Source organism: Onychostruthus taczanowskii, unplaced genomic scaffold, assembly GCF_017590055.1.
Source record: "Onychostruthus taczanowskii isolate IOZ18803 unplaced genomic scaffold, ASM1759005v1 scaffold10, whole genome shotgun sequence".
Taxonomy (NCBI): Eukaryota; Metazoa; Chordata; class Aves; order Passeriformes; family Passeridae; genus Onychostruthus; species Onychostruthus taczanowskii.
The window spans coordinates 7,554,833-7,582,407 of NW_024496526.1; the positions used below are offsets into that span (position 1 = coordinate 7,554,833).

A 27,575-nucleotide genomic window follows, 5' to 3' on the forward strand; every position below is an offset into this window, starting at 1 on the left:
ATAAATGCAGCCTCAGACAAAGCTGTGCGACACAGCGCTGGCGGTGCTCGGCCGCTCCCGCCCGGGCGCTCAGACACACCCACGCCCGGGAGCCTGGCTCGCCAGTCTGGCCATCGCATCCCAGCCACGCAAGGGCGGCATCCCCTCCGTACACAGCGGTCCCGGGCCCGCCCCGCAGCCTCCATGGCAGCCGCCCAAGCTCCGCGGGCTGACAGCGGGGCTCACCGGGACCCCTGAGGGCGGCGGCGCCGGGAGCGCCCGGAGCCCCCTCAGGGCGGCCCCGCCCCGCAGCGGCGCGGCCGCAGCGCCGCCGCCTCGCCTCTCCTTGCCTTGACTCCCTTCCCCTTCCGCCTGCCCGCCCCTGCCAGCCCCAGGCCCGGCCGCAGAGCCTCAGGGCCGGCTGCGTTCTCCCCTCTGCCGCGGCCAGCGCGGGGCCGCCGCCGTCTCGGGGGGTGGTGGTGGCAACGCGCGGGCAGGGCGGGCGCGGGAGGCAGCCAGGGCCGCTCGGGGCTCCGGGCAAGCGCCGCTCGGGAGCAGGAGCCCGCTGTGTGTAGGGGTCTCCGCCGCTCTCCAGGCTCCGCGGGAGGTTGTGTGAAGTTCTGTGAGCTGGAGCGGTGCGGATCCGCCCAAGTCCGTGACCACTGAGTCAGCGCTTCTGCTGCGGCTGCAGATGGTCGTGTCGGAGCTGCCACGTAAGTAGGTGCTAGGTGAAAGGGTCAAGCTCCCGAACTTTGGGATGCAACTAGTTCCGTTCCCTTAGTTTTTCAGAATTGTTTGGACGTTAGGAGGAATTTCTTCAGAAGGGGTGATTATATATAGGATTGGGATCCCAGGGAGGTGATGGAGTCACTGTGCCTGGAGCCACCTGCTAAGGAAAGACTGGACGTGGCACTTCGTGGTGGCTGGTGACGTGGTGGTGGCCAGCCACAGGTTGGACTCGAAGATCTCAGAGGTCTTTTCCAACCTCATTGATTCTGTGACTCTTGATTCTGCCTCTGAGGTCTCTTTCCCCCTGGCTTTATGGAAAGGATTATATTGGCTGGTGATTTAGGATTATTCCCTTGTCTTATCATATCCGGTGATGTCAAAGTGGCTTTATTTGTTGTGTCCTTATGTAGTGCTCCAGTTTGTAACGCGAATTGCTGAAGTATGATGTAGAGTCAAAAAATTAAGCTCCTTCCTGTGAAATGCAGCTGTCACAACCCTCAGAAATGGGGACAATAAATTGTCCAACAGTATTAGGTATACGTTTGAAGTTTTATCTGTATTCTGTGTCAGACAGGAGTGCAGCTTGCACACGCTTCCCAATTTTATATTTTATGGAAAGTTTTTATGAGAGACAGACATCCCAGCAAGAAATGCTGTGATTAAATTGGCTGAAGGTTATCATGTGCAGGAGGGTAGGCTTGCCATTATACTAGATCTGCTCAGAATTTTGAGAAAGCTAGAGGCTTTTTTAGGTGAAGTACCCTGAGCAAATCAAAGTCAAAAGTCACTTTCAAACACTTGTTAAAAGTGTTACAAGACTATGTCGAGTTTAAAGCAATTAAGATCAAATCACAAGTTGGATTATGTTACAAAAATAATTTGTAATTTGTTACAAAGGCCTGGAATGTTCCAGTTTCTGTTTTCAGTGTTTCTAGGACTTTTCTAGATGCTGCAGCTTAAGTACCATCATAACACAGAAATAAACAACGTGATAATTGAATGTGGCTTCAAAAAAACAAGTACAGTGAAACAGGCTCTGGTTTCCATCACCTGAGGTTTCTTGTTCCTGGGAGGAAATGAAACCAGGCACATGTGCTGATTCCTAGTTGTGAAAGAGTGGATGCTGACATGCATGAGGAATTGGACAGCTCTTGGGAAGGTGCAGTAGCAGAGGAATAGCCACCCTGCTGATTGTTACCTGTCTGTGACCAGCTTTCTCCATGCTCCTCTTTTCCATGAGTTCTCTCATTTGTGGGGAGGGCTGTGAAGGGGAAATCAGCAACAATGGGGCAGAAGTACATTCTAACTAAGGGAAACAAGAAAGAAGCATCACTCCGTGCTTGCACCGGTGATGGACTCTCCCTGTTGGTGTTTGTGTGGGGGTTAGAATCCCTCTGAGCAAAGGCTTGTGACTTGCTTTTAATACCCCTGGTAGTTTTTCTGTGAACTTTTCCAGTTGCCTCTTAAATTCACATGACATAGTAGCATGGACAGCAGCCTGTGACAAGGGGTTCCACTGGCTGGTGACATGTTTTATGTTTTGGACCCCCTGTGATACCTGTGAGCCAAACAGCTGCTGCTTGGATTTGGTATTCCACAGTTCTGTCATGGAATGAGACAGCAAGCCCAATCTGTTCATTTCCTTGCACCTGTATGAGATTCACAGACCATTTGTAGTGGAAGCAGAGTCTTTTGTCATCTTCAGGTTGTTGAGGTATATAGAATTTTTGGAGGAAAACATACGAAGTTTGTAGCAATTTGCTGAATTACTTAATGCCACTTTGAAAAGATGTTTCAAAAAGACATCTAGACATTTTCAGGTAAGGCTGAATGTTCTGTTACTGCATGTAACAGAACATATTGTACATCTCTTGACTTATGTATGATCTTCCAGCCAAAATAGTTTTCTGTTATTACCTTTGGTTTTTAGATAGCTTTCTGATTCTGCTGTTAGCAGGCTGAGAAAAAAGTTCATATTTTCACTGGGTGGCTTTTTAAGATGATGGCAACAAAACCTAACTGGTGTTAGGATCTTCACCTCAACACAATTTCTACCTCGCGTGATTTCGTAGTATATTAAGAGAATTGGCAGGTTTCAGTAGAGGCCTGTCTTCTGTTATAGAGCCCATTTTTCTCTGAATATAAGTAAGAGTCTCAAAGTTTTGTTCAAGATTCATGCAAATATTTATTTACATACAGAATAGACATAAAACTTGAAAGAAGACCTCTGAATATGTCTTTATCATTTGCTTTGTCTGTTGTCTGTGCATTCATGCTGTTGTTAGTGATATTTATGTTCTTTGTTCTCAGTTGTATGAGCAAAGCAACTATGGTGAGATTGAACATTGAAAGTCTTAATGCTTTGGAAACAGAGCTGTGGTTGTGCTGTGTTTCATTCCTGAAGTGCTCTGAGCAGAGGAGATGATGGATTAATCAGACGTAGTGGATGAGGGGAATGATGGGGTTCAGAATCAAAGGCTGTATGAACCTGAGTTACTCCTGTACCGTGCAGAGGAATAGCATGTTTTCCCATTTTAAATGCCTCAAGTGATGGGACTTCCTGAACTTCACTTAAGAACATAGAAACATTTGATTATCTTTTGAGTAACATCCCTTGGCTATGTTCAGGCCTTTCCAATCAGAAACATTTTAATATCTCTATTATTCAATTTTTCTTTTTCTTTGATTATCTTTTGAGTAACATCCCTTGGCTATGTTCAGGCCTTTCCAATATGCAAGGCCTCACAAAAAACACCTGAAGTGCATTGTTACCCAGTAAATATATTTATTAACTTTTTTTTTGTTTGTTCTTATCTCAGCAGATAGCTCAACATGAACTTTAACCATCGAGATAATTTAAGAAGTGAAGAGAATAATATCTTTTCTTCTGAGAGCTGGCTGTGGGATTCTGGGTTTCTCCTGTAGTGCAGTCCCATTCACTGCCTTTTCCTGAAACAGGACATGGAGCTGCGTTCCTTTCTTCATGTTAGGTGCTAAGTAAGTTATTTGTTTCATCAGGGGAAATGCAGATCCATGAAATTACGTTTTGTGCAAGTAAGTTAATGAAGGGGTATTTAAACTGTGCTGTGGCATCACTGCTCTTGTTTATGTTGACACAGCTCCCAAAAGTCCCTGTCAGGGTCGAGTTCTGAGTGGTAGAGATGGTTATTGTCAGGGAGCCATTACAGTGTAAAGCTCCTCTGCAGTTTTGTCCTGCTCTTGAGCTGCTTGGTTAGCTCCTTGGTTATATGGTTAGCAGCATAGTCAAGAGAATGAGTCCGTGTGCATTCCATGTGAATTGTCCTTCTGGGAACACGTGCATGAACTTGGGGGTAGGTAAAAGTTTCTAGAACTGTGGGTTTGGTTTCCTGAATGCTTCATGCCAGCAGTCTGATCTAGAGGAAGTCCTGGAGTTGGGGTTCTTTTCTGTTTTTGTGTCCAGCTGATGGAAGCACTTTGTTCAGGAGGGAATTCTCCAGTGAGGTGCTGAAATAACAAGGGCACCTGATAAAAACCCCAAGATATTCAGCAGACTGCAGTCAACAGTGGCTTCCCCTGCTGTTACAGCTTTGGGGAGAGTCTGATGTGCTGTACAAGTAAAATGCAAGGGTATTAATTTGGAATTTATTCAGCTCATGTGATGGATCTCAAAGGAGGTTGAAGTTTGACTGCTGATGAAGCTGAATTTACTAAACTGAAAATGACAACACATTTTTAGTGCTTACATTATTATATGCCTCTTTCTCTCTGAGGAGTAAATAAGCTTGAAAAGCCTGAATATTGTTGATTATTCATTAAGTTTCTTGATGGATATATAATCTTTGGGGAGTGGGAAACAGAGAAGATGAGAGTTCAGGTAAAAATAGCTATTTCCTCTCTTTTGTAAAGAGGTAGTGTCTTTTTGGGGAAGATTGGGTTTCTGGCTTGTGAGAATGCAGTCATTCAGCTGCTGAGGCCTGTGAAGCACCCTTAACGTCATAGTTTGAAAGGTGCTGTAAACATGTCAGTATCACACACAAAAGCATATTTCAGCTGTATCCAGAAATATGTTTCCTCTTGCAATTTGTGACTGTATGGAACTTGAGTAGCATCATCTGAGGGAGGCAAAAATATTTTTTCATAGTGTCTGAAGTGATAGGTGTAGTATATGGTAGGAGTCTGCAGAGCAGTGTTAAGAGCTGAGGAAGTGTTTGCTTTTGGCTTCGTATAAATTCTAGCAGTTCGCCCACTTGTAGAGAACAAATGTGTGTACTGATGCTTAGCAGATAAGTAATCCTTTTAATGCTTGCTTGCTAAACTTTTGAATGTTTAGATTTAATGTAAGGTTTGAAGAACTGTTTTGTGGCTTGTGTTGATTAGTAGATCCTGTTCAATTAAGACTCCAGTCTGAGTTCCAGTTGAAAATCCTAACTGTGCCCCAGTTGAGGCCTGAACCCACTGTACAGCTTGAGAAGTTTGATTTATCACCGTTGACTCTGTTGTCTGTGCTTTTACCTTAATTCTGATTCCTCCTGATTTGTGTTTTGTTGCAGGCTGTCGTTAACTCTGTTGGCAATGTCTGTGATTTTATCTGCCTCTGTGGTCCGTGTGAGGGATGGACTCCCACTTTCTGCATCGACTGATTACGACCAGAGCACGGGAATGCAAGAATGTCGAAAATATTTTAAAATGCTCTCAAAAAAACTTTCTCAGCTTCCTGATAGATGTACTCTGAAAACTGGACAGTATAATATAAAGTAAGGCATCTCTTTTAAGTGTTTGCAACATCCTAGGTTATGTCTCTCTGTAAGTGAAAAAGATAACTGTGCATATTAGAAATGCTTAATCAAACTAAGAATAATTTTTGGCACTATTTATGTATCAGAAATGTAAAACCTGAGCAATTGTAGAAAGATCTGAACCTATTCAGACTTCCATGGAAGTTCCTTTATAATGGCACAAAGTCATAGGACAACCTCATGGGAAGAGTGGCTTTACACTGAATGAAAGGGTAGGTTTGGATTAGATATTTAGAAGAAATTCTTTATTGTTTATAGTTCACTTGCACTTTAGCTGACCTAAATTCTGATTCTAATTTAGATATTTTAAATGAGGTGAGTAATTTAATCTTAACCCCTAGTTAACCATGTAGAAGCTACAGTAGTGGAATGTGTACCACCTGAATGATCCTAGAAAGTGCTAAGACCTCTCCATCTCCTATAGGTATATGTGAGTTTCCAGCATTTCTTGGATTGAAGCCCAGGATGGCTAAATTGTTTCAATCGTTGCTACAGTTGGCCTGTAAACTGATTAGCTTAAAACAAACTTTTAAGAATAAGCTATAGGCCTTAATCAGAGTAGATTTTAGTGCTTTTGTCTTTGATTACTTTTAATACTCCGAGTTATCCAGCAGGATTTTAAAGAAATTTGAATGTTATCATGAAAACCGAAACTCTAATGAATTGCCTAAACGCAGCAGAATATGTATATTGCAAACTGTCCTTTTCTGGTTTCATATTTGCCATCTCTGATTGTCCTTGCAACTAACTATCTTTGGAGAATTATTAATTCTGCACTCTGCAGAACAGTTTTCTTTCTTCGATGCTCTAGAAAGAGCCACCAGCCCTCCCCCGAATCACAAGATTAGGTTTTGCATTTTTGGGCTGCACCAGATCACATCCTGTACATTTCAGATGAGTGAAAAGCTGTTAAGGGATGATCCTGCTGTGCTTCTGCATCCTGAAAGCTTTGTTATTTTTGGTTTCACAATTGTGTGTGTATGTGTGCACACACACACTTACAGATACCTACATACACATTCGTGTAAAACAGCTTCTCATATGATTGTACAATGTGGTGTTCAAATTAAACATTGCCTAAAAGTAACTTGTTTTTCTTCTAGAATACTGTTGGGCTTTTCAGTAAACATTTATTCCTTTGCTACCCCAGATAAGTTTTTGTTTTTCTGGTTACAGAATATGAGATCAGACTAGAAAAACAATTCACTGAATTTAAATTTGAAATTTTGAATATGTTTTCTCAATTCTAGCTTTATAAGTTCTCTGGGAGTAAGCTATATGATGTTGTGCACTGAAAATTATCCCAATGTCCTGGCTTTCTGTTTCCTGGATGAGCTTCAGAAGGAGTTCATCACTACCTACAATATGATGAAGACGAATACTGCTATCAGACCATACTGTTTTATAGAGTTTGGTAAGGATCTGACTTTCTCCCCCTTCATCCTCATACTAAGACAAATGAGAATTTAAATAGATACAACTTAATGCAAACAAAAAATGTCCAAAGCAGTTTACAGCTCTGTTTCAGGTGGATTTAGAATCTGGTTTAACTGCCGTTAGAGTCAATAAAGAAATACTTCTGGGGGCATTAAATTATGCTGCTAGAGTTTTATCTAAACTTACTTCTGTTCATTTGAGTAGGTTTTGGTTTAAGCCTTGTGTGAGCAACTAGAGTTCATCTTCTGGTAGTAATACCAGGAGTTGTTTGACTTCATACCTGTTGAAATACTTAACCTGTGAAGTCATTGAGCTTCATAAATTTCTCGAGTAAAAATGGCAGTTTCATGTTAGCTCTTGCTGTGCCACCTTTTGTTCAATACATGAAAGGGAGAAATTTTTACTTCTCTTATGATGTAGTGGAGCATTTAATCTTCAGACTCCAAATGCAGCTCATTTCATATATACCAGATAAGAGCTGTTACGAATTCCATTAATTTATGTTGCTTTAATACTATGTATTAGAAATTACTGTAATCAGATATTCTTATGAAACACATCAGAGCAAAGAGAACTGCAGTTTTAGAAACACAGGGGAAGATCCTCCAGTTGGTTAAATCCTGTCTATAATTCAGTCAGTTAATGACAATTTCTGTGTGAAATTACTGTCCTCCTGGTGAAAATTTCTATGAACACTTTTTTTCTTCCACAACATAATTTTTTCATAAGGATATTTACTAAACTAACAGAAAAGCTAGAATAAGTGCAGTAAATCCATTGTATTAGAAATGCATTCAGTCTCATGCAATGAAAAGTCATTAGTTTATTCAGTTATTACATAATTAGATTTTTAGAGCTTAATTTTTTTTAACTGCAGAATTAAATAACCCATGATGTATTAGGCAGAAAATAGAAACAGCATTAGAAATCCAAGATAAATACAACTGTTTCAAGCAATGTATTTCAGTTTGTGAACTGAAAAGCTGCATGGTCTTGGATTATGTAATTAACAAAATCCATAGAAAAATACCTTTTTATTTTAAATTTTATCAGATAATTTCATTCAGAGGACCAAACAGAGATACAACAACACACGTTCTTTGTCAACAAAGATGAATCTTGCTGATATGCAGACTGAAATCAAGCTGAGACCACCGTATCAAATTTCAGTGTCAGAACTTGGTTCAGCCAATGGCTTTTCTCATGTACCTGTGGGGGAGTATAAGGGTACTGGTAAGATATCTGCAGGTAAGTTCCACACTTCTGTTGTATCCTTAAATGAGACAGATGCAGCAAAATTAATTTTTGTTTTATTTTTTTAAAAAAAGCTTTTTTTCATGTTTCTAAAATGTAAAGCTCAGATGTCTGTTTTGCTCCAAATGCTTACCTTCCTGAGGCACTCAGAGGAGGAAATGGGTCTGTTCATTAGAGGTATGATGTTTTATGTATTTTAGCTCAGATGTCTGTTTTGACCCTTGCTCCAAATGCTTACCTTCCTGAGGCACTCAGAGGAGGAAATGGGTCTGTTCATTAGACTGCTTTATTGAAGGAAAAAACTCTGTAAATGAAGATTAGCACTTAACAAGAAGATAATTTTTATTTTTTGACCTTTTAAGATTTCTGAAAAGTTTTGATATTTCTGCCCAGTAAGACTCAGTGCTGACATAAGCTGAGAGCAGTGTCAGGAGTTAGAGCAGCTGGAGGGAGAAGCATCTCTTTGGGAAGCCTTTGCAGTGGTGAAAATCCAAAGAGCTGTGCTGGCTAAAAGATGCACTCTAAAATGAGTGCCTCATGTACAACGTTCAGAATTGCAATTTTGTATAAAACTGCCAAATTTATTTAAGTAGTCATTGATTTTTTTAAACTTTAATTTACTTCATGTAGGAGGTAAATGTGGAATTGTGGGGTTGAGCTGGGTTAAAGGTTTGTGCTATTAAGTGAATCCTCTGAATGGGTTTGAGCCCCATCTTCAGATGCTTCCCAGCAGGACAGAAACAAAATGCCAAATCCTTGCACTGATACATGGGCTCCACATGTGATACTGATGTCATCTGATTTCAGTCGTCCAAGTTTAGTGAAGCAAAATCATAAATAGAATGGAAGGAAGTGTTGATTTTAATTAGTTAATATATTTTCCTTTTTTCCCAAAAGTTCTTCTGTCTATAAATTATCCTGAGCAGGCACACACTGATGCTGTTTGCCTTACAGTGTCGGGGTGCAATCATAAATCATAGAATTGCAATCATAAATCTAAACACCTCCTACAGTGTTGTAATAAATGAGATTTTGTGCAGTTTATGTATATGTATATATTAATAGGATCTCTTTGCCAGTATATTATCCTTATTATGTACTTACTCATGAGGATTACTAGAAGATTGAAAACTGCTTTCTATGGAAGATGAAAACCAAACAAAACCAGTAGGGTGCCCTGTTTGTACTCTGGGGCCCTGATTCTGAGAATTCCAGGTGCTGAGAGACAGTGTAGAAATAGTTTACAATCTCTGTATTTGCAATTTAACAGTATTAGAGTCAGGAAAGTGTTAAAGGAAAAGTATGAAGGTGTTTAAATTGTTTAAAGGAGTGGAATCATCTAAGCAGCACAGTACATACCTTTGTCATCTTTTTACACGTGTGGGCTCTCTTTAAAGGTATGTAATGCTGTGATACCACTCTTTTGCCACTTTTAATTCTTATATTGTTGTTTACTCTTAATGTTCTCATGTAATCCTCCTTTGTGGAAAGGGTTATGGTGGCAGAATGGGCAGCTGGTTAACTCTGAAAATTGTCTAGATTTGAACTTCCTGCAATTGGAAAAAGTAATAAGCACGAGAGAACTCAGCCTGTGTCAAAATAGGCTATTTTTTAAAAGTTGTCTTTGTAGTGGGAGATGTTGTTTTCATCACTTTTTTGAGTAAGAGTGTTGGAAGGTAATATAGACCTAAATTAAAAAACATAGGCACCGTTTCCCTTTTAACTAAAAAAGAAGATTCAACAATAATTGGCAGGTGATTGTTGATTGTCTGGTTTTTGGGTTTTTTTTTACTTACCTCTCCACAACTTCTTGCAGAAGAATTCTGTTGTCCTCTTTTCTTTCCATGTCATTTTTCTTCTGTTTCTGTTTCAGTTGCTTTTAACTTTCTTCTTCCTCTGAATTCCATAGATCTCTGTTCAGTTATCCACTTCCTTCCTTGAGTTGCTGTAGAAACTCACCATCAAAGGGCTGTACATTATGAGAAGCTGGCACTTTGCTACTTCTTCAGCTCTTCACATTTTAGATGCTATTGAATAATGGTGTCTTTTTTAGAAAGTCTGCTAATGGTTTTGTAGTTCTTTACATGCATCACTTCTCTCCACCCTTGAAAAGAACTTTCTCTGGATGTTTGCTGCCCACTCAGTTGGCTGGACTTCCAAGTTTCTCCTTTTCTCTAAGGACAGAGCAAAAAGATTCTCACAAAAAGATGTTTTGCCTAGTTGAATTTCCTGAATATGCTGTACTGTTAAAAAGTAGGACTTTCTGGAGTGAGCTGTGGTAAATGAAGTTGGAGAGCATCCAGAGGTGGGAAGTTAGGTGGTGCAAATCTTGTTTTGTTGTGCAGAATGGCAGAGTTGGAGGCATTAGCTTGGGCTGTGGGGGGGAAGCAGTGGCTCTCACTTGCTCCCACTGTGACTGGGTGTGTAGCCAGGGTGAGGATCCAGGCCTGCTGTGCTGGCAGTGCTGCAGTGCAGCCCTTTTCCCTCTGAGAGTTGTGCACTGCAGTGAGGAACAGGGGCAATTCTGCATGTGGGAAGCATAGAGTGCAGATTATGGATAGAATCTTCCTGCAAAGGTACATGTAGGTGTTGGCAGGCATTAGAAATAAGGTCACAGCATGCTGATGTGTGATGTTTCAGGTTAGGATAAAATTACTGTTTTCTGAGCTTTTTTTCAGTGAAGAAACACTTGTCACATCAAAGTTATTTTTTGCTTGATGGTATACTCCATGCTTTTGTGGATTTTTTTTTTTAACATTTTAGTTTTAAATAAACTTTCTTACCAGTAATGTAGTTTGTCATGTCATGTAAATTTCCTCAATTTTAATTTAAATGTCAACATTAAATTCAGAATTTGTGCTTGATTTGTACTGAGAATTTTTGATGTGGCACTTAATCATATTTCTAAGATTGATAGATGTAACAATTCAAAGTCAATTGCCTTTACCCTGCCTTCTCTGACATTCCTTCTTCATTCTTTTGGTTTTGCCTTCATCTTTTTGTACATAAATTATTCTTGTTGCTTTGATTGTAACACTAAAATTTGTTACGCCCTGGAGAGTTTAATGACATTAGTAATGGTTCATAATGTCCTTTATTTTTTTTTTCATATTTTAACAAGAGAGTAGTTGCTATTTTATGAACCTTCATGGACTTTGTGTATTGAGCTGACCAGACTTTTTATTTTTCCCACCATGGTTCTCAAAGAGGTGTTTTAAATGCTGTTTTAGCACACAATGATTTTAAGTTACCCAGTACATGGAGAAAAGGAGATTTTCTGGAAAACTGCAAGTGGAGAGCAGTGAACTAATTTTATCCACCAGTTAATGGAATTAAATTACTATTGGGTAAAAACAGTCATACACACCCTCAGCTTTTTTCCTGTCTCTAGATGAGATGGTTTTAAAAAACCCAAAACAAAACAACCCATTGGGAGTCATTGAAAAAGAGTGGTTTGGTATGCAAATAGCACATCTAGCATATCTAACCTTAACTGAGTGACTGCTGGGAGTAATGTGTCCTACAGTTAGAAAAGCAGTGAGCTCTCAGAGTTAAACATGGGTTATGCTTTTGTTTAAAAAAACACCCCAACTGATTATACACTATTAAATTCAGGACAAATTAATTAACTGAACTCATCCTGTATATTTTCCTTTTATTGTACACCCTTAATTAGACAGCCCTGCCTGCTTATCAATGTGAAATAGCTTTTGTTGGGACTTTTTTAGGTTCTGTAACTTCATAAACTGTTTGAAAAACCTTTTTCCTGGATCTGTGCAATACAAACAACTGGGATTGACACCCCCTCTCTATTAATGTTACAGTTCATTAACCTCATTGTTCACATCTTTACACTTGGTTGATTTGAACAGAATGATTTGAGTACAGCTCAGTAGTCCCATTGTTATCCCAGTGTTGCCCAGACTGTTAAGAGTTCTGCATTGTTTTTTCACGTTTGCTTTCTGTTATTCATTATGGAAGGGGACAGTAATGAGGAACATACATAACTGTTACATACTTGTGACCCTAGATAAGCTTGAAAGAGTGGGTGCATGGGGAGAAAGAGTGTTTTAATTTTGATGTGTTTTAGTTGTAAGAGACTAAGCACTATCTGGAAGGTCCGTATAAGATTGTGGTATAGATTCCAGCTGAGTTTCAGAGCTGTCTCTTCATGAGTGCCTTTGGTAGCACTCATTGTTTTTAAGGAAGGGGACTGTGATAGCTTTGGCTCAGTGTTCTTTTCAGCAGACAAGGTAAATCAGTCTCAATATCTCACTAATGCATTGGTGTTAAAGAAGAGTCGAGATTGTGAGAGAAGCTCTTAAGTGTGACTTATTAGCTGGTTACTGATTATGGACAGATTTCAGTAGCAAGTGCATCTTTTACTTTTGATTTCCTGGCATGTTTAAGCAGCCATCAGTACCCTACTGAATAAATGGAACCTATTGAGATAAAGACTAAATATAACAAGACAGTTATATATGTGAACTGGAAGAAAGTTTACTTTTTGCTAAACCCCATGCTGAAACATTTACAGTGTTTTGTCTTTTTAGAAAACAGAAATGACATTTTGTGATTTGCTTCAGTGAGCTCTTGAGATAGAAACCACTGACAAATGAGATTATTATTTTATTGAATTTCTGAAGGCATTGCTTTGACCTTTGATATCTTCTTTTGATCTGCTTTGCAGCTCCTCATCAACGTCTGGAACCTGTGACTCTGCCAGGGATTGTCTCATTTGTGCTTAGTCTGTTATGTGGAGCTTTGAATTTAATCCGTGGCTTCCATGCCATAGAAAGCCTTCTCCAGGTACTGTACATGTTTATGAATTTAGAAGTTATGCATCATAGCAACCACAATTTTCGTTTTAGAAGATTCTATATGAGCTGAGTTGGGCCAGTTTTATGTCAAAAGTATTGTTTGTGAGGTCAGGGCTCTGTTAGAAAGCCTGTATTGTTTGTGATCTGTGCATCCTCCTCGAGTGCTGCCTCATTCATCAAGGCTGTGAGTTTCAACAGCAGTGGAAGGTGGGTGGCCAACTCCTTCCCTGGTACCTTGGGAGCAGTGGGGATGTGAACGTAATGTTCTGTTTTCTAAATTTATGCCAGGGTATGAGGCATTTAATTTCTATAAATGCTATTTAAAAACACTTGAGTGAAATGATGAGTAGCTTTAAAAATCTGGGCAGTTTTTTTGAAAAGTCCATGAGTAGGAATCTTTAAACAGGCTTTGTAAAGTTTTTTCATAGAAAACTTTTGTAGTTTTTTGCTTGTATTTAATAAACCTTATTTCTCATTGTGTATTGAAAGGATCAGTGTCAGAAAATTGTCAAGTGATTTCTTCTAAACTCCCCTCACCAAACAACCTCCCCCAAACCCATTTTTTTCCTGTAAAATCTCTACTGTGACTCTCCCTGTAGCCTTTCAGTTTCTTTCTATTCCATTTCTTGTGCTGGTTGTATTCCCACAAGTGCTACAGTGTCACTAATAATGGTTTATGCTTTCAGGCAATTCAGGTGAATATGCTGGTAGTACTTGGCAGGCATGCACAGAAAGTTCATGTGTGTTGTCACAAAAAAAACCAAAGACTTCCTTACAATTTAATGGCTGTTACTGTGGTGATAGATGTAGAAACTAAAAACCCCATGGAACTTTTCTGAGAGAAAATGGTAATCCTGTTGCTTGGCTGGTAGATAGTCTTTTTATTTAAACATATCTGGACTTCATGGAGTCATTTAGGATGGAAAAAAACCTCAGTCCAGCCATAACCCAGCTCTGCCAAGTTCACTAAACCACGTTCCAAAGTGCCACATCTACAAGGCTTTTAAATTCCTTCGGTGGTGATGACTCAACTACTTCCCTGGGCAGCTTGACAGCCCTTTCAGTGAAGAAATTTTTCCCCTGGTGCAGCACGAGGCCATTTCCTCTCATCTTACCGATTGTTACCTGGGAAAAGAGCCCAGCCCCCACCTTGCTGCAATTTCCTTTCAGGTAGTTGCAGAGAGCAGTAAGTTCTCTCCCAAGCCTCCTCCAGGCTAAACAGCCCCAGTTTCCTCAGCTGCTCCTTTTAAGTCTTGGTGTCTAGGCCTTTCAGCAGCTAACTGCAATATTTTTAAAACCTAATGGAGTTTGTTTTTTTTATTTTTTTAGGGAAATAAGGTAAAGAAGAATTCCTGTATTCCAATTATTTTACAAAGTAGATGTAAAGATTGAATAAACAGTACTGTTGAGTCTCAGCATTTTGTGAAGACTAGCTGATAGATGAACAAGATTAATGAATATGTTCCATGCTAGGTCCTTCTCTCTGAGTTGTTTTTGGTTTGTTTTTTAAAGACAGAGCAAGTGAACCTGCATCTCTCCTTTATCTCTAATTAGGTTTTTCTGTGTTATGCACAATTCTCTCAGTTTATAAATAGAAATTATTTTAAAGTATGCTATAGTACACATAGTACTGAACAGATTTGTCAATTAGTGTGATGCTGCTAAAACTTATTTTGTTACCTTTCTGCAGCTGATTTTTAAAAAAGAACACAAATCTTAGATTAATCTATTTAAGTGATGACAGGAGATCCAGTTAATTTTATTCTCTGTGTTACTGCATCTGGAGGTAATAGATTGCAGTACAGATGGAAGATAATTTTCATTTCTGACAAATGAGGCACACTAAAAATCCATTAAAATTTCTCGAAATTTACTTTATTGTGGAAAATCCACAAGGTTTAGGGAGAAGTAATCCAAAACCCAATGAATGGAACGTGTTCTGAGAAGTCATTCAAAAGCGTGTCTCTGAATTACTGTTTGCTTTATAATCAGTGGTTTTATGTGGCTGTTAATAAAATTCTGTTGCAGTCTGTAACTGCACTCCAGCAGATGTGCAGTGGCACTGGGGCAAAGACTTACACACTGGTAGAAGTCACTGCATTGTGGGTGTAACTTCTGTGTGCAGACATGCAAAGTTTTTCCTGGTCAGCAAAGGACATGGAAATGCTTCACACTGAACATACTCTCAGCAGACACAAGTTGTCCTTGTGGATGGACCACCAAGTGATATTTGCTCTCAAGGACAAACATTTGCATGAATGCCCATTGTTTTCCTAGGAAAGTTTTTGGTGGTTGCAGTGTTTGCTAGAAATGCAGTTAGAATATTCATTGACTATGGAAATTTACTCTGCTCTGCTCTGTAGGAGATGTAACAACCCGTTTGAATACGTTAAAGGGTTTGTTTTTGTTTTCAAAACACATAGTAGAAAAATCTGTCACTTCAAGTAAATTTTTCCGTCTTTCCTTCAAGAGAACCCTGTTTTCCAAGTGTCTCTGATAAATTCCTGTGCTGTTGTTAGCTGTCAGTGCATGAGCACGGAGCTGCCTTCGTTATTCTCTGTGCAGAGTTTTACTCCACCCTAGTGGCCAGTCTGGGTCCTTTCCTGTTACCTCGTTTCCATTTTGTGAAGCTTTAGGAAGGCACAATTTTCAAAGGCATCTGGAGAAGGTAAACATCCAGCGTTAGAGCTGGACATCTTTAAAGCTTTTTAAGATCTTGACTAGAGTTGTTTGTTGTGAATAAACATTTTGGTCTGACTGCAGATCGTGATGTTTTTGTAGACATGTAAGTAAGCACTGATGAGTCCTAATTGTCAGTTTAGTGTGGTAAAGGATTTAAATCCCTGTGTGAAACTGTTTTAACTTGCAGTAATTCATAACTTTCATACTGTAAATGGCTGGTATTTCACTTGTTTTATTGTAAAACATGGCTTTTTGTTTTATTCTTGCAGAATGAAGGTGAAGATTTCAGCTATGTTATTGCATTTTTTCTTGGAACCGCAGCCTGTTTGTACCAGGTGTGTTTTTCTGTTTGCATAACTCACTAGAGTTTAGAAACATTCCCAGTCAAGCATAAGTGTCATCATGTTTTCTTAAATGTCACAGATACTTGAATAGCGTGATTACAAAAATTATTTTCTGCTCTGTTTTTTTTTATTAATCATAAACTAATGTGTAGTAGTAGATTGATACAAAGGGCTTCTGTTTGCTGGCATTTTTTCTCCAGCTGGATGATTAAGACATTTAATTAAAACAATTATCTCTAAAGTCACAAGCAGTGGAGGTTATATTATTTTCTTGATAATTCTGCACCCCTGAATTTTCCTCACTCTGTACTTTAATGTGCATCTCCTTCCTTTTCAAAGCCTCTGGCCACTTTTCACTGTTTTCCTGCCTGACACTTCTTGCTTTTCTTCTCTGTCAGTTTTCCATTTCTGCATCTGAATTTGACTTTCATTTATAATTTACAGCAAGGTGCCCACTGGCATCTGTCATTCAGTGACACTGCTGTTACATTAACCTCTCATGCTCAGTTGCTTTGACTTTTAATATTAGACTTGTGGACTATGCAGTTTTTACGTGTTCCTGTGGGCCAGTGTTTAGTACTGTGTCAGACAGTAATACAAGAAAATGCCTTTCTATCAGTTTTTTTTTGTCCAGATTATCTGTAATCTTCATTCTCTGTAATTTATCTGTAGCAAAACGTCCCAATGCGACTTGTGTTCTCCAACACTTGTTGACTTGCTATCAACTTCTGCCTTAAATAATTTAGATTGGTGTTAATTTTCCATGCCAACAGTCTGTTCCATATCAGATAAGGTAGAGTTTCTCCATTCTTTTTTCATATAAAAAATACACTTTCCCCCTCCTCTCCTAAATTGGAAACCTTATTCTTTATGAAGTATTCATGTCTCTCCATTGAGACATCTTTCCTCCACTGTTTGCCTTGAAGAGAGCTGTCTGAAAGAAAGAATCCATGCAAATTCTAATGTAGGCTTTTATTAGTATTCAAAATTCATCTGTTGAAACTTTCCCACCCTCTGGTATCATTCCTGTAATATGTGGTCAGTCAGTTTTCAGAATTGAGGGGTGTTGGTTGTCAGTGGCAGTGACAACACTAGGAAATTATCTGAATTCTTATTGCTGAGATACCAGTACCAACTAATTGCTCTTTTAGATATGATTTGTGAAGTTGTCAGCACAAGCAGGTTGCATTTACTCTGCTCAAAATGGCCAAGCAGGTTCAAAACAATTCTGTCTAGATTCTGAAACATGCAGGTTATTAATCTCTAGTTTTACTTTGCTTTGGAGGAAGGACATGCAGATCTTACTGATAATGCCAGTCCTCACCTCTCTGACAATATTTAGATACCCAGACACTGCAAGTAGCCGTGCTGCTCTCAGCCACACTTGCAGTGAAAATGCATGCTTTATAACAAAGTGGTAGAGTTCAAATAGAATATAAAGTAACCTCAATAAATTGCATTGTTCAGTTGCCCTTTTTTGAGGAACATGAAAAATGAAAAGAAAATTAAGTGGAGTTTTTTTGACTGATAAAACATGGCAAATGCCCAGGAAGAACAGAAATGGCACTTAGATAATCTGATGATAGATGCTATTAAATCTGTGTGACTGTAGTTATAAATCCACTGGGAACAGATTTGGAATACTAAGTAAGCATAAATAATATTGTTATCTACCTTACAGCTCAGGAAAAATTTATTCAGCAGAAATGACCTGAATCCTGGGAAGGGGCAAAGGAATTTTTTGATTTTGTAGCAGTTAAGGGAGTAGTTCAAACAATAGAAGAAATAAAAATAATGTCTGGGTAAAAGCTGTGTCCTTTTAGAGATGAAAACTGAGGCAAAATACTTGAACAGATTTCCAGTTACAGTAGGAAAAGGGCTGAGTAGGGAACTGTGGGCAGTCCTGACAAACTGTGTTACACCACAGTGTGCAGAACATTGCCTAAAATGTGGTAGAATTACAGGAGAGCAGTTGTGTCTCTCCAAATGTGATCAGTCCTGCAGCAGCTGAAGCAGGGCAGTGGGTGTGGGCCTCTGCATCTGCCAGGAAACCCTCAGCATCACCCCTGGCAGGACACTGGGAGGTGTCTGGGGGATTGCCTTGTGCTGAGTTCTGAGGCCCTGGTATTGTCCCTGTCCTTCCCACTGCTTTCCTGGAGAAGACTTCTCTTGCTCCTTCTCCACTGCTTGAGTAGAAAAGAGTTTATTTTGACTAGAGATTGCCAGGAACATCCACTGTCTTTAAGTCATGGGTCACTCGTTGCAGGCTGTAATTAATTATTGTGAATGAACTGTTCTCAGGGTTTAATGCAAGGCAAACGTAACCTTGTATTGATATCAGGTACTCCTCAGCCTTCTATGGCTGCTGAGTAGATACTGTTCTTCCATGTCTGATTCAGACTTCTCCTTGCTTTGGGCTGTAATTTTTCAGTGACCTGACAGTTTTTCTTCAGTAGAAGTTATTTTCCATGAGGTAACATGATTTCTTTTTTATTTCCTGACAGTGTTACCTGTTTGTGTACTACACAGGCTGGAGGAATGCCAAGTCCTTCCTGACGTTCGGCTTGATCTGCCTGTGTAACATGTACCTGTATGAGCTGCGCAACCTGTGGCAGCTCTTCTTCCATGTGACTGTGGGAGCTTTTTCCACCTTACAGATCCGACTGCGACAACCCCAGGGAAAGTCCCCTGACTACAACGTCTGACAGGTCCTGGAACATTGAGACTTAGTCTTGTTCCAGTAGTTACTCTCAGGAATGTAAAGCTGTTCTCCAAAAGAAGAAGCTGTCTGAATGGGGCTTTTTATTTTCTTTTTTTTTTAGTAAATCAATGTAAGATGCCTGTGGACATTTTACACTTGGTGGTTGAACCTTTTTTTAATTATTTTTTTATTTTCTTGAAAGGACACAAAATAATATGGGACTAGAGGAGGAAAGTGAAGTATATCCATGCAGTGAAATGTATGTAGAATATGAACTGGTGGCATAAAAAAGCTTCATTCATACATTCATGGAGATAAACTGATATGGAATTATCTGATGGTATTTCATGACCACATTATCTGATGGTAGTGTGGAAGCACATTTGTTAATGGAGGAATGTGTAGAGTATGTTCTGCATATTGTGCAAGCTTTTCACTTCCAAGGTCAGTTTTGCCTTTGTGAGGCAGTAGGGAATAGGCTAAATAAGTAATAATAATGCTATTGCATATTAGGCAACTAGATGTGGCATATGTAAGATACTAAATTTTGGAATGTTTTATTTCATATTGACATATATGTGAATGTTTTCTTAATTAAAATGTAACCTGGAAACTCAGTTTCTAGGGATCTGCTTCACCCGTGGTGCTTTGTCTTGTGCTGTAAGTTCTTTAATGTGTTTCCATTTATGATTTTCTTTTAATTATTCTTTGAAACTGATTTATGTAGATAGGGCTCATTTTTTGTAATTATTCAAAAAGTTCTGCCACTAACCAGGATTCTTGCGCACTTCATGTGTTTGGACTCTGGAAGGGTTGAAAGAGAACAGACTGGTGAGTAAATGGAGTGACTTGTACTTGTTTGGAATACTGTTCTTTTTATATGTTCTTTGTTACTTTCAGAAATGGATGAATAATTAGCTCAAACCTGAGACAGACAACTGGTGACAGGAAAATAATAAATCAGTCTGATTAGCTTAAACAAGAAATACAGGGATTGTGTTGATTCTTTGGGCTTTATGGGTTGGGTGTTTTGGTGCTGGGATAAAACCTGTAATCTAGTTGAGAGAACAATTGTGTGCTCCTACAGCTGGTGAATCAACCAGCAAACTCCAACCAACCACAGAGGACCACCATCACTTACCCTGGGGTTTTGTTTTTATATGACAGTTATTTATGATGTTTTATAATGTACAAATAGATGTAAGTTTTTATCTACAAGTTGTAATCAAGCCTTAATGGCAGAGAGGTTGCAATGCCCTTGTGTTGCTGGATTTGGGAATGGGCAGAGCTTTGCTGTGCTGTGAAATGTTGGCCCAAGCAGATTTTCTTGGGCATTTCATACCAAAAGGTTATGCTTTTAAAGAAGTTATTTAGTGCAGATTTTATGACCAAGAAAAAATGAACCTTGATATCTTATTTTCTTTTAAAATAGATGGATTAGTTAAGAAAATTGTGCATAATACAACCAAGAAGAATTAGAGAATGAAACTGCAGTGGGAAGTGTCTCAGACTGCTGTCTGAGGTGAAGCCTGTGGAGACCCCTGGTGTGCAGGCTCCAGGGCTGGTGCTTTGCAGTTAATTCTCTTCCCTCCCCACTTGGAGACAGGGAAGAAGAAGGTGCTGATGAACCTGAGCAGCAAACAGCCCTTACCGAGAATTGCTTGCATTAGCATCCAGTGCACCGTTCTCAAAAGGTGAAGAGCAGTCCTTTGCCATTTAAAACCAGTGATTAAAAAATAGAGGTTAAAATAATAATAGATTAAAAAATTATGTTTTAAGTATAAAACCAGGTTTTATTTTGCTTATAGTGTCTAGAAGAACTGTTACACCTGTGTTTTCACCTCCGTTGATAGGCAGGGAAGCTGCTATGAATGCCTTAAGTACTGCTTAGATTTTAACTCAGGTTGTTGTGCACATACAGAATTTTTTGTTGAATCGTTTCTTTGGTTTTTATGTTGGCAGAGAATTTTGTTTTCTCTGAGGCACCGTCCCTTCCTCCTATTCCCAAAGATCCATTTTTAAGGAATGAAAACTTCCTTTGTCATAGCATCTGGAGCCATTATTCCATTCCAGTTATGCTGGCATTAAACTAATTGCTGATTAGCAGGTATAATGAACAAATGCAACTGCCAGTGTAACAGAAAACAGTTGGGGTTTTGTTTGCCTGTTTTTATGGCACTGATAAAAATCCCATTTCACAATGAAAAGTTAATGAGCATGACTGTTCTTCATTATGTGGTATTACTAGGTGCTAAAAACATGGCTTCTTAGCATGTTTGAGTTTGTAATATTAGAACTTGCTGACATCTTGGTGTGAGATCAGAACCGAGATAGAGCAGGCCGGTTGGAGGTGAAAAATTATTGAAAATTCCCAGGATTTCCTTTTTGGTTACACAAACAACACTCAGGCAGGGGCTTCCCTGCTGATTTTACCAGGTACTTGAGTTACCAACTTAGGAAGATGAATTTAGGAAAGCCTCTTGAACAAGAGGCTTTACTTTAGTGTGAAGTACAGACGGCCATTCGTGGTTGCTTGATTGTTCTGTGGAATTTAGTAGAAGCAGAGCCCATTTAATTCTGTATTTAAAGACCTCCTGAGGGTTGGAATGGGTCCATCCAACACTCATAGAATGTTTATCTTTCAGTAAGGTGTCACTGTATTTGCTTTCAGGAAGGAATGACCAAAGGCTTGCCTGACTTACACAAGGTAGGTATATAATGCCATTTCCAATAGATGGCAATAGTTATTTGCATCTGAAATTCTCTGTTAAAAGATTTTTGGGGCCAGCCACAATAGAATGTTTATCTTTCAGTAAGGTGTCACTGTATTTGCTTTCAGGAAGGAATGACCAAAGGCTTGCCTGACTTACACAAGGTAGGTGTATAATGCCATTTCCATAGATGGCAATAGTTATTTGCATCTGAAATTCTCTGCTAAAAGATTTTTGGGGCCAGCTTCTTATAGGGATGCTGACTGCAGCTGCTGACCCCTGGAGATTTTTATAGGAGTGCCAGTGCCGTGCTGCCCCAGCCGCCCCTCCGGGCGTGTCCGTGCTGAGCTCTCCTGCCTCGGTAACTTCCAGCTGGCACCCTGCCCCTTTCCCAGGGCAGCCACGGGACAGGGCAGTGCAGTGCAGCCACCTCACCTGCGCTGCAGGCAAGTGCCAGGGCAGAGCTGGGACTGAGAGGTGCTCAGGGACAGAAAATATAGAACTTTGATTTTTACAGGAAACGATCTGGCTCCCAAATGGCAGGAAAATTGCTGCTCCTGCCCCCCCATCCGGCCTGAAATTCACTTTTCTCAGTCCTCCCCCACCTCCCCAGAGCCTACTTGCTCCTTCAGTTGCAAGGACGAAGCGGGTCAAGAGCAAGGAAACTTGAGTTTTCTCAGCTTTAAAACAGCTGAGCTGCTCTTTTCCCAGCAGCATCCCAAGCTTGCTCTCTCTGACAACTCCTAAACTTCAGTCTGGAACTGATGGTGCCCTGAGGAGTAGTAGGGAAACTTAACAGAATGAAAATATTTGCCTCTGGGCATACTTTTTGGCCAGGTGTTGGTGTCTGTGGACGTTGTGTAATACATAAACAGCCAGGCTGGAGATATTTGCAGTGCAGGACACACATCTAAGAAATTCAGTGTGTCCCAAATGTATAATTTTATTAAGTGCAGGCAGATACTTGATGTGGCCAGATCAGTGTTGGGGAAAAGTGGCTACACACCTTAAAACTCATCAAACTGCTTTCTGGGTGGGAAAAAGATGCATTTGGGGAAAACTATACAGCCAGTCTGTGTACAGTAATTGAAATGAGAGGGCACAGCATTGGAGACTCCTGCCTTCCCTCCCTGGGGAATGCCCTTCTAGGGATAGTTAAAAAAAGCTGCTTACATCAGGCAATGTCCTAAACTGCTGTTTCTATGATTATTTAGGAGAGCACAGAAAGTATTAAATAGTTCTCTGCCAATTTTCATAAAGACTGGTACCTTAAATACTTCATGGCTTCTTGTTCCTGCAGCTGTGTTCTCAGTACACTCATAAAATCCCTCCTAACCTATAACACATTGTAGGGCATTTGATTTTCAGCTGCCTGTGTAATGTCTTAACTAAAAGAAGTCAGCTGGAAGCTGCAGGGTTTTGTTTCTCAGCTCAACCTGAGGCTCCTGTTAATTGGTACAATAATGTGTAGTATTTACTTTTACATGTAAAGATTGAAAATGTTGCATTGGCAGCAGTGCTGTTTCCTTCCAGTGTCCTTGAGAGGACAAGTACCATACCTGGGAATTCTTTGGCAAAGGTGATGTGCTTTTGAAATGACAAACTTTTTTTTTTTTTTTAATAGGACAGACACACAAATTTAAGCTGTTCAGTTATGCCAGTGTATTTTGTCAGCTGCCCTGAGAGAGATTCCAGGAGCAGTTGGGAGCACAAGAAGGACCCAGGGGATGTTTGCTGGGTAGCCAAGCCCTTGGGGCTCCATAACAGGGCAGTGCAAAGGACCAGGGCATCCATCAGTGCCAGACGAGACCTGGGCATTTCAGTTTGCACATCCAGCATCTACACAACTTAAGTCTCATCCCACCAGCCAGCTGCAGATAAAATAAAACAGAGACACATCACCAGTGAAACAGTGTTTAATATAGTTAAATTACTTAAATAGATTTCAATTTCCATGGGAAATCATAACTGTATCCATTTTTGCAAGATCCAGAGTAAAGAGTGTGTGAATACCCCTTGAAATGATCATGACACACTGTCAACAATCACAGCTAGAGATACTGGGGACTTGAAATTTCATTGACAACACAACTTCATAAGGTGAATCAAAAGTTAAGAAGACTGCAGACTTTTGGAAAGCAGAAAGCGAACCTAAAATCAAGTGTATGGCATGAAGGAAATGAAACTCAGTGAGGGACAAAGGGGATGGGGGTGGAGGAGGGGAGAAAGGCATAACACCGTGATGCAACTTAAGTTTATTTTGCAAACCAGGAAAGATGTAAAGGAGCAAAAGTATAGTACAAGGGCAGACTTGGCAGTTTTACAGAAGTCAATATACTATACTTTTCAGAGATGTTTCCTACTGGAAGGGAGAAGGAAAGGGGAGATGCCATTTAAGCTCATGTTTAAATGGCTTAATGCTTGAGTCATGCTTAGCAATAGAGCAAATTAATTAAGACAGGTCCATGGATTTTCACTTATTCTCTTTGTTGAGTAGGAAAAATAAATCGCCACCACCATAGTGCAATCATTATGCTGTGAGTACTACAATAATTCTGCCCTGAGAAGAGTGGAAAAGAAGTTTATTAAATGTCAAAAGATTGGAGTAATTTTTAGTGCTAGCCAAATTCAATATCAAAACTTTCCCCTCATAGAATATAAAAAATATAGCTTTTTTAAATAACTTTTTTAATAAAATATCAAGGGATTTTTCTTTCATACTTAGAAAAGGTACATAAATGATAACAGTGAACTATTCAGAAACCCCCCCACTAGTGATAAAGATGCCCAACACAGTATCAATGGCACTATTTTAAGGTCGACCACCTCATATACACACTTGCCATCATAACCTTTTTTGAAGATCACCTAATTCCTGAAAATTGAAAATCTGTGAATCAGTTTAAATAAGTGCTTACTACAGGAAAGTAAACTCGATGCTGCAGCACATAGTTCCTTGTAATGTCACATGGCAGTTACAATGTCAGACAACTCTCAGATCAGCAGGATTCTATTAAAACCATCTATGAAAAATGATTTTTTAAAAAATAAAAGTTCAAATGAGCTTTTAAGAGCTCCTGTTAAGAGTTAGAAGATTTGGGTAGAGCTCTTTTTGACATGTTTGATACCGTCTCAGTAGCTAAAACTCAAAGGTCCTGTTTCCATTGGGAAGCCGCCACCCTCCGCTGGAACGCTGCACGGAACAACTCTGTGACTACCGTGGGTTTTTCCTCTTCTTTGGGGTTGTAGATTTTTCTGGATTTTCATTTTAAAATGCATCTGATTCAGTCTGGAAACTCACCTGTTTGTTGTTGGTTGACTGTATAGAGATAATCTGAAAACTGCCAAGTCTGTGTTCAGAGTATTACACAGAAAAAAATTACACAAAGGTCTACAGGTTATATACACCTCCCCCCACACCTTGGTGTGGACAGACTGCCTTCTAATTTATATATAATTTACAAAATATAGAATTTGGTATATCTGTTAGATCTCCATGTTTTCAATAGTACAAAATAAAAAATACAAAAAAACCCACAACAAATTTCAGGGGAGTTCCCCCCAGAAAGTGTCTCTTGTTTACATCTAGTCTTTCCCATGTAAACTGATAGATACCAAAGAAGAGCACAGACGACTTTTTAATAAATATGGTTGTAGAGCCATCTTCCTTTATCCTGATCTTCCCCTTCATCAGGTGTGCCAGCCCCACTCAGAAGAGCAGTCATTTAGCCATGGAGAAGAAGGAAAAAGAGGGGGCAAGGCTATAATGTCTTTTCACACTAAAACATTACCAATGCCCTTCTAAAAGGCGTTTTTTTGTGTGCTGCAACAGTGGGTGTCAGTTTTGAAAGCCCATTCAAAACAGCTAATAAAAGCACAGTGGTACACTTCAAATAGCTGGCAGTATGGGATGGAAACATTATGGGAGTGCAAATCCATTCCAAAATAATGCTTTGTAGTGAATCATACATTCCTTCAACCAAGTAAATGTTGTGTTGCGTCAATAAATACTTAAATAGCTTCTTATGCCATCCTGTGGTAGCAGCCTTTTAAAAAATGCTGAATTCATGTCTTATCTGTGAACTCTGTAGTGCACATCTTTGGTCAACTTAGCACTCAGCCAGGAACAATTCCAAGGTGGTTTCTTTCTCTTGCCTTTCCTTGATGGGTGGCCAAAGAATTTGCTGATACCAGCTCTAGAGTCATGGGGTGAAATTTCAACTGCGCCGCATGTTCAGCATCACTACCAAAAAATGATTCTTCTCCTATTGACAATCCTGGGTAATGCAAAATCCATCTTTGTGTGGCGCTGCAGTCGGTGCTAACTAATTGGAGGCCCTTCATTTAGAAAGTAGGTGGTCATTTCTCCTTTGCCTTTGACCTTTATGACCCCTCGATACTCCAGCTGGTAGTTGTTGGCTGCTAAAACCTGGTACATGTCCGTGGTTACCTGCGGAATAAACAAGAGTGAACAGGTGCTTGCCTTGTCTTCCACAGTCTTTCCATCTGCTTTTGGTGTAATCCATGGACAAAATAAAGTAGGATCAACTGTTTTGTTTCTAGTCAATGATGTTTTCACATCAATCACTAACTGAAAGGCTGGCACAAGTTGCTGAGAAAGTACAAGATGTCACACACAGTTCACAACTGGGGAAAAACTGCATTTTTCAAGGAGGTCACTGGATGAAGCATAACAAATTAGTCACATTTCTTAAAACACACCAGTCAGTTCAGTCTGCTCAGATGCATTCATTGTATCACTGGAGTGGCAGTAGGAAAACAGGTCAAACTTACTACAGTAGCCTCAAAAATTACCTAGAAGTTACACAGTGGATCTACAGCTTAGGAGTCAGGGGTTGTTTTTATGAAGGAGAAGGTAGTGGGCAATGGGAGAGAACTGATCGAATGGAATACTCTAGCCAGCATCCAAATTGTCTCTGCAGATGTCAGTCAAAAATAATCACTTGTGCTGCAGAACAACAGAAGTTTAAAGACCATTTCCTGAGGTATTTATTTATTACAATGTAATTTCTCACCCTTTTTCAGGTGGCTTTACAGACCATCTCAAGAGTGATGCTAAATATCGATCCAGTTAACTGACAGGCAAGGAAACAGCACGGCTGCCCCTCTTGGGTTTCACATCAGCTGCTCTATTTTTATAACCCTTCAGTGTTTTCCCAAGGAATGACATTCTGTTATTGTGGACATTGGCTCAGCAAAAGCAGGACACTGGAATTGAATCACTCACTGGAAAGGTCACATCTGAAGGCCGAGGAGATGTGTGATTATCAGACAGGTCCCATTAACCCCTTAAACAATCCTCTCTCTGTGCTGTGTATCCCCATGCTGCTGATGCCTGGACCCTCGCTGGCCTCACACCACACATGGCAAGCAAAGTGAATTACAGAAATACATGGCTGGATCAGCCAGGCCCTTGGAAAATGAAACACCTCACACAGCTGAGCAGCACAACTGAGCAGGGATCAGACAGGACTGTGCTCAGTGCCAGTGAGGCACACAGGGAAGGAAGCTCAGCTCAGCACTTCCACCCAGAACTAAAGTGCAAGCTTTTAAACAAAGGTTGCAGTGTTGGTCACGAATAAAAGACAAAACTTGCTGGTACCAGCATTCCCTAAGTGGCTTTTCTTTCAGTTCTGTGTAGATAAATGCATGGGATAAAGGAATAAAATGAAACCAAAATTTCAATTGTAATTAAGTTCCAAAATGTGTAAGTGGCACAGGGCTGGCAGGGTAAGTTCTCCAGGGATTGCCTTACCTGAATCCTGTCAGGCACTCCTGTGCTGTCCATTCTGCTGGCTACATTCACTGTGTTGCCCCAGATGTCGTACTGGGGTTTGCGGGCTCCGATCACCCCAGCTACAACAGGACCAATATTGAGGCCTGGAAGGAGAGGAAAAATATGCTCAGATCCATTTGCTTGAGCCAGGTTATTTTTCAGACAGTGAAAACCCACCTTGAGCCTCCCTGGTTCTAGCTGTGCTTTACTCTGACATGTTAAGCTACGGCCAAACTGTGGGGAGAGAAATGTTAAAATAGAATTTGGCTTCTTTGATCCATGATCCATCAGTTATGCCCAACTGACTGGCAGCTCGGGCTGGATCTGCTTAATCCAGAGCTAC

At 40.0% G+C, this 27,575-nt stretch overlaps 2 protein-coding genes across 3 annotated transcripts in view; one reads left to right on the plus strand and one right to left on the minus strand.

The window, feature by feature from the left end:
• The first annotated feature begins 311 nt into the window (after nt 1–311).
• Nucleotides 312–19,710, plus strand: SEC22A (SEC22 homolog A, vesicle trafficking protein). Of its 2 annotated transcripts, none has more exons than XM_041409234.1 (8): nt 312–692; nt 3,528–3,705; nt 5,241–5,444; nt 6,737–6,900; nt 7,977–8,171; nt 12,868–12,986; nt 15,949–16,014; nt 18,528–19,710. In XM_041409234.1, the coding sequence occupies exons 2-8, from the start codon at nt 3,692–3,694 to the stop codon at nt 18,726–18,728; spliced, it is 963 nt and encodes a 320-aa protein (XP_041265168.1). In that variant the 5' UTR covers nt 312–692; nt 3,528–3,691; the 3' UTR covers nt 18,729–19,710. The 2 variants fall into 2 exon arrangements, with proteins under 2 accessions (XP_041265168.1, XP_041265177.1); XM_041409243.1 differs by having other exon boundaries at nt 3,531–3,705.
• Nucleotides 19,711–23,335: 3,625 nt separating this feature from the next.
• Nucleotides 23,336–27,575, minus strand: part of ADCY5 (adenylate cyclase 5) — a 205,763-nt gene continuing 201,523 nt past the window's right edge. The window contains exons 21-22 of the mRNA XM_041408507.1: nt 27,212–27,336; nt 23,336–25,885 (exon numbers count right to left, since the gene is read on the minus strand). Coding sequence (XP_041264441.1) covers nt 25,757–25,885; nt 27,212–27,336 — 254 coding nt within the window. The 3' untranslated portion in view covers nt 23,336–25,756. The remainder of the gene's footprint in view (nt 25,886–27,211; nt 27,337–27,575) is intronic.

Excerpts from the sequence above, each read along its gene's own strand:
- SEC22A (XM_041409234.1), top strand. Across the intron at positions 12,987-15,948 it reads CCATAGAAAGCCTTCTCCAG|AATGAAGGTGAAGATTTCAG; the intron begins GTACTGTACATG and ends TTATTCTTGCAG. Across the intron at positions 16,015-18,527 it reads CCGCAGCCTGTTTGTACCAG|TGTTACCTGTTTGTGTACTA; the intron begins GTGTGTTTTTCT and ends ATTTCCTGACAG.